Source organism: Penaeus monodon, chromosome 26 (assembly GCF_015228065.2).
Source record: "Penaeus monodon isolate SGIC_2016 chromosome 26, NSTDA_Pmon_1, whole genome shotgun sequence".
Taxonomy (NCBI): Eukaryota; Metazoa; Arthropoda; class Malacostraca; order Decapoda; family Penaeidae; genus Penaeus; species Penaeus monodon.
Window position 1 is genome coordinate 9,249,261 of NC_051411.1, and position 10,432 is coordinate 9,259,692.

A 10,432-nucleotide genomic window follows, 5' to 3' on the forward strand; every position below is an offset into this window, starting at 1 on the left:
ACACACACACACACACACACAACTACGAGTATAGAGTTACTTTTCATTATATATATTCAAATGATTGAAATGGCAATGTTACTCAATGCTTTTGTCATTACTGCAATAAGTTTAGTTAAACTTTGAATTTATAATGCCTTTTATTCTTCTTTATTAGACTATTAAAACCCTCTCTCTCTCTCTCTCTCTCTCTCTCTCTCTCTCTCTCTCTCTCTCTCTCTCTCTCTCTCTCTCTCTCTCTCTCTCTTTCTCTCTCTCTCAATCTCTCTTTCTCTTCTGTCTGTCTGTCTCTGTCTGTCTCTTCTCTCTCTCTCTCTCTCTCTCTCTCTCTCTCTCTCTCTCCTCTCTTCTTTCCTCTCTCTCTCTCTCTCTCTCTCCTTCCCCCTCTCATTTTTCAGTGACACATCTCGAAATCCCGTGTCCTCTGCCTCTCTCATTATCACCTGTTCTTCACTTATCCATCACGACGTTATCACTCAAAATCTAGTTTGTTTTGATGTGTTTTTCGTTCCAGAATCTAAAGGAGACACGGAGACGCAGAACTAAAGAACACGATAGAACAGGTATTATAGCTCGCACGACACTGACCCCAAACCGGGTCACGTGACGCTGACCTAAGACCAGGTCACGTGACGCTGACCTAAGACCATGTCATGTGACACTGACCTGAAACCAGATTACAGGAGACTGATTTAAGACCATATCACGTGACACTGAACAAAAGATTAGGTCATGTAACACTGACCTAAGACCAGGTTACGTGACCCTGACCTAAGACCGGGTTATGTGACACTGAACTAAAACCGGGTCCCGTGACACTGAATTAAAACCGGGTCACATGACACTGAATTAAAACCGGGTCACATGACACTGATCTAAAACCGGGTCACGTGACACTGACCCAAGACCGGGTAATCTACAGTGACTATAACCCCTATTGCGAAATCAGATCAACAGATAAACAGGTGATTACATGGATAGAGAGATATATAAATTCAAATAAGAGACAGACAAATAGACGAGCAAATGAGGAGTTTAGAGATTAATTTTAAGAAGAAAAATAAACATGTTAAAGGATATTATATAAATAAGGACAATCACCCAACACAAAACGCATACATTAATTAAAAAAGAAAAGAAAGAAAGAAAAAAAGAAAAAGAAAAAAGAAAGAAAGAAAGAAAGAAAGAAAGAAAGAAAGAAAAGAAAAAAAAAAAAAAAAAAAAAAAAAAAAAAAAATATATATATATATATATATAAAAGAATATAAAAAAAGAAAAGAAAAATCATACGCCTAAAAAAAAAAAAATTCTTTCCTTGTAAGTCCACATATCGAACGGCAGCTTGCAGTATAGCCCAGAATAATGACCTCCGTCGTAAGTCCTGACCTTCATGTGTCCTTTACAGTCTGGCAAAACTGCGGCGAGAATTCTGAGCAAGAAATGTAAACAGAAAAAAGAATGTAATAATGGAAACTATTTTGTCGAGAAATTGGTTGTTTTTGGGGATGTCAGCTGACCAGCGTTTATCTCGTCGTATTGTGAAGAGTTTAAGTAGTTCGTTCTACGTTATTACGAAGCATTATTTTTCTTCTTATTATTATTGGTTGTAATAATAGCAATAACGATAATAATGATAATATAATAATAGTAATGACATTGATAATAGTGATGATAATAATAATAACAATTGAAACAATGATAATAATAATAATAATAATAATAATAATAATATAATAATAATAGTAATGATAATAACAATAATGATAATAATAATCATAGTGATAATAGTAATAATAATGATAATAATATTGATAATAATAATGGTGATGATGAAAATGATATTGATAATAATAATATCGATAATGATAATAAATATTATTGTCATTTTAATTATCATTTTCATTTCATCAACATTTTAATTGTTATTGCCATTATTCTTGTTAATAAGTTAATAATAGTAATAATAATAATAATAATAATAATAATAATAATAATAATAATAATAATAATGATAATGATAATAATAATAAAAATAATACTAATAATGACTGATAATAGTAAATATGATGATGATGATGATAATATTAATGAGGATAATAATAATAATAATGATAATTATTATTATTATTATTATGATAATAATATAGTAGTAGTAAGTAAATAAATAATATAATATAAATAGTAATAATGATAATTAATTAATAATGATGATAATAATAATAATAATACAATAATATAAAATAAATACATAATAAATATATATAATAATAATAATAATAATATAATAATAAATAATAATAATAATAATAATAATAATAATAGTAATAATAATAATAATAATATATATAATGATATAATAATAATAATAATAACAATAATAATGATAATGATAATAATAATAATAATAATAATAAAAATAATGATAAAAATAATAACAATATTAACAACAACAACAACAACAACAACAACAACAACAACAACAATAATAATAATAATAATAATAATAATAATAATAATAATAATGTCCATAATGATAACAGTATTAATGGTGATAAAATCATTATAACAATAAGGATAATGATAATAATAATAAGAAAAAAGATAATAATGATAATGCTGATGATAATAATAATAATGAAAATGATAATAATAATAATAATAATAATAATAATATATATAGTAATAGTAGTAGTAGTAGTAGTAGTACTACTACTACTACTACTACTACTACTACTATAATAATAATAATAATGATGGTGATAATGATAATAATAATATTATCATTAATAATAATAATAATAATAATAATAATAATAATAATAATAATAATAATAATAATAATTGATAATAATGATAACAATAAAAATGATGATAATAATAATAATGATAATGATAATAATAATAATAATGATAAAATAATAATAATAATAATAATAATAATAATAATGATAATAATAATAATAATAATAATAATGACAATAATGTTAATAATAATGATGATCATAATGATAATAATAAGAATGATAATGATAATAACAATAAAAATAGTAATGGTAGTAGAAATGATAATAATTGTGTTATTATTATGAACATTATCATTACTATTGTTAATATTGATGTAGGTATCAATATTATCATTGTTATTATCACTATTACAATTATTATCACTATTTCTGTCATTATTGTTAATATCTTTAGGATCATTATCACTATTATTATCTTTATCACTGACACTATCATCATTATAAAATCCTTAATATCTTAACGTGATTATGATTATCATCTCAACCTCCAGAAACTTTATCAGGTCCCTGGAATTCCTTATCATCTTTTCAATTTCAGAGAACCTTATGCATATCACAAAATATCTAAGTAATCCTTTTTACGTTTAAGTCATAGTGTGTGTTATGGTGACATATAGTATTGTACTAGGTTCTTGTTATATATATAGTGACGATTATCTATAGTGAATTGCGTACAGTTATGCGTCTATAGTGTTTTTTTTTTTTTTTTTTTTTTTTTTTTTTTTTTTGGCTTCCATAATAAAGGTTGTATATTTCGGCACGATAAATTTTTGTGATTATTATTCTATGATATATACTCAGATATGATTGCTGAATTAAATATTAATGCTAATGTCACTTTTATTCTGGTAGTGTCAATAATCATTTTCGAAAATTATGCGTTTTATGATTATTTAGATCTGATATTCTGAATCTACAGCAGCTCGGATGTGTATTCAATAACCTTAACAAATACACATACAAACACACACAAAACACACACACGCACACACACACACACACACACACAATGTCCGTTTATTATAATTATTGTAATTATTATAATAACAATTATTATTGTAATTATTATTATTATTATCATTATTATCATCATTGTTATTATTTTCATTATTGTTATTATATTATATTATTGTTATTATTGTTTTTGTTGTTGTTGTTGTTGTTATCATTGTTATTATTATTATTATCATTGCTATGATTGTAATTATCATTAGCATTGTTATTATCATTATCATTATTGTCATCATTATTATTATCACTATTGTTATTATTATTATTTTTTATCATTATTATTATTAGTGTTATTGTTATTACTATTGTTATCATTATTATCATGATTAGGATTATTACCATTATTATTGCTATTACTAATATTATCATTATCATTATTATTATCATTATTTTCGTTATCATCATCATTATCATCATCACCATTACCATCATCAGTCTTCCTAATAGAAACACCCCTATCAATATACCAATTAACAAAATCATCACTATTATCCCTATTACAATGACCACTACTAACAATTACTGCCATTATCATTACCATTATTATCAAAAGCATTACAACCACCACCATCCTCATGTAATGGTGACAAACAGGGAACACAAATGTCATTTTCCTTAAAGCATTTGAACAGTAAATGATATCACAGCATATTTAAAAGCAACAGAAGTGAGAAAAAGGAAATGTTAGCATAAGGGACAGAGAGTGGTACGTTCTTTTTTCAGTCTCAGCATGATTTTCATTCAGCGACAGCATGGTATTGTTATTATAAGTATGCATGGGTTTATGGTTTCGTTAAATTTTGACTGTTGTTGTTGTTATTGTTATTATTATCATTGCTGTCATCATTGTCATTGTTATTATTATCATTATTGTCATTGTTGTTATTATTATTATTATTATTATTATTATTATTATTACTGTTGTCATTTTTGTTATTTTTGTTTTATTATCATTATCATCATTATTATTATCATTATCATACTAGTATTATCATTGTTATCATTATTATGATTAGCATTGTCATTATTATTATCATCATTATTATTATCAGTTATTATAATTAAAATTATTATTATTATTATCTTCATTACTTGTTATTATTACTATTATTTTTTATCATTATATTCATTTTCATTATCCTTATCATTAATTTCATTAATATCATCATTGTTACCATTTTGTTAACTATACTCCAAACACAGGGAATTTCACATGATTGTCATATCCCTGTTTAAAATAAGCATTTTCAAATTACCCTTTATTTTTATACCTTTTAAACAGTGGTTTCAAACTCTCTCAACATTTGACGAAAACAGTACGAAAGTTAAGTTGCGAATGAGAATGAATATTAACATGCGTATTAAATTATTTGGGCCTTCCAGTATATAGCTTTTCTCAGAATACAGTGTACTGGTGGTATAGTTCACTTTCTTTCTCTGTATCTGTTTCTCAATCGCTCCATTATTTTTTCTTTCTCTGTCTCTGATTCTCTGTATGTCTCTTTCTCTCTCTCTTTCTCTTTCTTTCTCTCTCTCTCTCTCTCTCTCTCTCTCTCTCTCTCTATCTCTCTCTCTCTCTCTCTCTCTCTCTCTCTCTCTCTCTCTCTCTCTCTCTCTCTCTCTCTCTCTCACGCTCCCATTTCCACTAATTTTAATTATTCACAAAGAACTAATAATTTAGAGCCTGCATTCCTGCCAGAATTATTAAAAGCAGTTTAGAAACCACTGCTTGAGAGGTTATGTATAATGCTGTATATATAAATACTCATGTACAAAGCAGACTAGTATATAAACTAATATCTGTCATTTCTAGAGCCTGCGTTTCTTAGTATTGTCACAGATTTTTTTTTTTTAATGCATCTTCAGTTATAAAGACAAACATTAATTCCAAACATTGTCATAGTACCAAAAGTTAGTAATAAAGGACCATATATTTATTAGTCTTAGGCTTGAAAATAAAAACCCATATATCAAAGACATTAAACAGATTAGATAGTCCTATCTGCCTACAGGTATTAATCTGACAATAATACTACTTTTAATAACACTTCTGTATAATTACACCATCACCTCAGCCCATTTCACCTATCTTAGTACCAACACAAAATCCTTTAGTTAATAACGAATCCCCTTAAAGTGCTTGCTCTAGATACTAACACCAATTCCTCTTAATATCGCCTTCCATTCTCTCTTGTTACTAATATTAATTCTTCTTGTTACTAACCCCATTTTTTTTTTTATTCTAACGCCTATCATTCTTAAGACTAACATCATTCCCTCCTATGGCTAACAACAGCTCCTCTTAACTCGACACTAACACTAATCCTTCTTGATACAAACACCAGTATCTTATTACTAGCTCTAATCCCTCCACCAACTAACACTCCCATATTGCTAACACCAATCCCAGTTAATACCAACAAAAACTTCTCTCCTACTAACACCAATCCCAGTTAATACCAACAAAAACTTCTCTCCTACTAACACCAATCCCAGTTAATACCAACAAAAACTTCTCTCCTACTAACACCAATCCAGTTAATACCAACAAAAACTTCTCTCCTACTAACACCAATCCCAGTTAATACCAACAAAAACTTCTCTCCTACTAACACCAATCCCAGTTAATACCAACAAAAACTTCTCTCCTACTAACACCAATCCCAGTTAATACCAACAAAAACTTCTCTCATACTAACACCAATCCCAGTTAATACCAACAAAAACTTCTCTCATACTAACACCAATCCCAGTTAATACCAACAAAAACTTCTCTCATACTAACACCAATCCCTCCTCTTAGCAGCACCGACTCACCGTACTAACTCCCCCTCCCTCTCCCCCCGCCCACCAGACTCGTCCGCCCCCGGAGCCGGCAGCGCCCCTGGGGAAGCTCCGGGGCCCTCCCAGAACCCCGCCTCCGCCCGCTCCTTCGCCGTGTCCATCAGCGACCTCCTCAGCAACAGTGACGTCATCAGCACCGCCAGCCAGTCCCGCCCTTCGAGCTTCAAGCCAGAGGCGCTCGGCGGGGGTCCTGCGGAAGGTGTGGGCGCTCCGGGAGAGGATGGCCAGAGCGTGAAGGACGCTGCTAGCATCAGGGAGGCAGATGCTATTAGCACAAAGCTTGCAGATACTACTAGCATTAAGGGAACAGATATTACTAGCATTGCGGACGCTGCTGGCGTCGTGGAAACAAGTGGTGTCGACCCGCGTGAAGCAGAGGCCGTTGATGCGGCAACCACTTTGGCCGCAGATGCTGCAAGCATGAAGGGAGAAATTGTAAGCATTAAAGCTGCAGATGCTGTCAGCATGAGGGGCGACGTTGCTATTAATCAAGCTGCAGATGCTGCCAGCATGAAGGGAGATGTTGCAAGCATTAAAGCTGAAGATGCAGCAAGCATTAAAGCTGCAGATGCTGCAAGCATTAAAGCTGAGGATGCTGCAAGCATGAAGGGAGATGCTGCTATCAGTCAAGCTGCAGAAATTGTAAGCATTAAAGCTGCAGATGCTGTCAGCATGAGGGGCGACGTTGCTATTAATCAAGCTGCAGATGCTGCCAGCATGAAGGAAGATGTTGCAAGCATTAAAGCTGAAGATGCAGCAAGCATTAAAGCTGCAGATGCTGCAAGCATTAAAGCTGAGGATGCTGCAAGCATGAAGGGAGATGCTGCTATCAGTCAAGCTGCAGAAATTGTAAGCATTAAAGCTGTAGATGCTGTCAGCATGAGGGGAGACGTTGCTATTAATCAAGCTGCAGATGCTGCCAGCATGAAGGGAGATGTTGCAAGCATTAAAGCTGAAGATGCAGCAAGCATTAAAGCTGCAGATGCTGCAAGCATTAAAGCTGAGGATGCTGCAAGCATGAAGGGAGATGCTGCTATCAGTCAAGCTGCAGAAATTGTAAGCATTAAAGCTGCAGATGCTGTCAGCATGAGGGGCGACGTTGCTATTAATCAAGCTGCAGATGCTGCCAGCATGAAGGGAGATGTTGCAAGCATTAAAGCTGAAGATGCAGCAAGCATTAAAGCTGAAGATGTTACTAGCATGAAAGAAGATGCTGCAAGCATTAAAGCTGAAGATGTTGCTAGCATGAAAGCTGAAGATGCTGCAAGCATGAAAGGAGATGCTGTTAGTGTTGGAGATACAGATGCTGTCAGCCTGAAAAGTGAGGTAGCTGCCGCTGTGCAGGAAGCAGGTGCTTCTGGCGAGGCTGGAACAGACATTGCTAGCAAGGAAGAGGCAGATGCTGCTAGCTTGAATAATGTTGCTAATTCTGAGGGACTAGATGTTGCTAGTACTAAGAGTGCAGATGTTGCTAGCCTAAACGCTGACGAAACTGCTAGTGCCAAGATTTACGGCGATAGTGTCAGTGTTAAGGAGGTAGATAGTGTCAGTGTTAAGGGAGATAGTGTCAGTGTAAAAGAGGGAGACAGTGTCAGTGTAAATGGAGATAGTGTCAGTGTAAAAGAGGGAGATAGTGTCAGTCTTAAAGAGGGAGACAGTGTCAGTGTAAAAGAGGGAGACAGTGTCAGTGTAAAAGGAGCAGACAGTATTAGTATCAAAGGAGACAGTGTCAGTGTTAAAGGGGTAGATGGCGTTAGTGTCAAAGGAGTAGATATTATCAGTGTCACCGCTGACAGCATCAGTTTTAAAGGAGATAGTGTCAGCATCAAAGGCGCAGATGGCGTCAGTGTTAAACTAGGAGACAGTGTCAGTATCAAAGGTTTGGAAAGATTCAGTGTAAAGGAAGTTGATATTTCGAGTATCAAAGAAAACGGAGAGACGGAGGAAGACTGGCATAACTTCAGCTCCACCATGGCAGCGCACACTATACTCACGTAGAGGGTAAATAGTTTTGTTTCCTCTCTCTCTCTCTCCTTCTCTCTCTCCCACGTTCTCTGTTTGTCTTTCTCTCTCTTTCTCTTTCTCGTTTCTCTCTGTACCTGTCTGTCTGTCTCTGTCTCTGTCTGTCTGTCTCTCTCTCTCTTTTTCTTTCTCTCTCTCTCTCTCTCTCTCTCTCTCTCTCTCTCTCTCTCTCTCTCTGCTCTCTGTCTCTGTCTCTTCTCTCTCTCTCTCTCTCTCACACACACACACACACACACACACACACACACACACACACACACACACACACACACACACTCTCTCTCTCTCTCTCTCTCTCTCTCTCTCACCATCTCCCTCTCCCGCTTCCAACACGCAAACAAACAAACACACTCCATCACGCACGCCAACGAACCTGTATGCCTTCCGGTTGTTTCGCTGACGATGTGATGATGACATAATGACGTGATTGTTCTGACGTCATCAAACACGTTACAAACACGACCTGGTAAGAATCCTTTTATCTGATATATAGTGTCTGTTATTGTTCTGTTGTGTTTTTGTTATCTGTTTTGGATAATTGTATGTGTATATGTTTATGCATGTGTGTATTTGTGTGTCTATTTGTTTGTGTGTGTGTGTGGGGGGGGGTTGTGTGCTTTCGCCTGTATATAAAACAGTGTGCGGGTATGTGTGTTTATGTATATACAGATATCCAGATTTCTATTACTCTTTACAGTATGCTCTACACAAGGGTTCTTCAAACTTTTTGCAGTACGACCCGGTTTGATTTTGTACACTAGCTTCACGACCCAATATGTTCAGTCTATCGTACCTATCTTTCAATCAGTTCATATATATATATATATATATATATATATATATATATATATATATATATATATATATATATATATATGTTGTGTGTGTGTGTGTGTGTGTGTGTGTGTGTGTGTGTGTGTGTGTGTGTGTGTGTGTGTGTGTGTGTGTGTATAATAATCTTTTTTATTTGTTTATTTATTTATTTTATCATTATTACTTTTATTTATTTTTCATTATTATTATGTGGCGTGAGCTTGCTGGGTCGCGCCCGTACTTTGAGAAACCCTGGCTCTGCACTAACACATGACCCGTCCTTCTTTTTAATTTTTTCTTTTCTCTACCTTTTCCTTTTCTCCTCTCCTCTTCTCTTCTCTTTTCTCCTCTCTCCTTCTTTTAATCTCTCTAGATCTTTCATCTATATTTTACGAAAGAAATGAATGGAAAGGTATAATGAACTGAAGGCTTTTCTACAAACATTAGTGTACAGTAATATTATTTTTTGCACGTTGGACTTATTCTTATTAGTAAGATACTTAAGAACAAATTAACTGATTAGAATTTAGATGTATATTCACCTGTGATAGTGATAGAGTTAACATAGCGAGTTTTTTCCCCTATTTTCAAATCAATATATAGATATGACATATATAACGTGATAGGCTTTAATCAGAATAAAGAACAAATTTTTAAAGTGTGTTTAATATTCAACCAGTTACTTGGTTGGATTTTGTATAATGATATTCTTTTTATGTCTATTGCATGTGTATCTATTCGTAAAGTAAATATCATTGCTCATTTTTGGCTTTTTTTAATGGCTAGCAGTCCAAGTCAGTTTCATACTTTATACGTAATAAAGTATTTTTTTGTTTACATTAATGACTTGGTGATGTGAATTTCTCGACTAATAACTATAATAAGTATCTAGATTTAACATGTTGAACACCCAGTTCAAAGAAAATAGAATTTTAAGG

At 33.0% G+C, this 10,432-nt stretch overlaps 2 protein-coding genes across 2 annotated transcripts in view; both read left to right on the forward strand.

The window, feature by feature from the left end:
• Positions 1 to 1,109, forward strand: part of LOC119589888 (eukaryotic translation initiation factor 5B-like) — a 16,736-nt gene extending 15,627 nt beyond the window's left edge. Inside the window, exon 2 of the mRNA XM_037938524.1 lies at positions 515 to 1,109. Coding sequence (XP_037794452.1) covers positions 515 to 546 — 32 coding nt within the window. The 3' untranslated portion in view covers positions 547 to 1,109. The remainder of the gene's footprint in view (positions 1 to 514) is intronic.
• Positions 1,110 to 4,545: 3,436 nt separating this feature from the next.
• Positions 4,546 to 8,657, forward strand: LOC119589570. The gene is made up of 2 exons (XM_037938169.1): positions 4,546 to 4,570; positions 6,622 to 8,657. The coding sequence occupies exons 1-2, from the start codon at positions 4,546 to 4,548 to the stop codon at positions 8,655 to 8,657; spliced, it is 2,061 nt and encodes a 686-aa protein (XP_037794097.1).
• Positions 8,658 to 10,432: the final 1,775 nt, after the last annotated feature.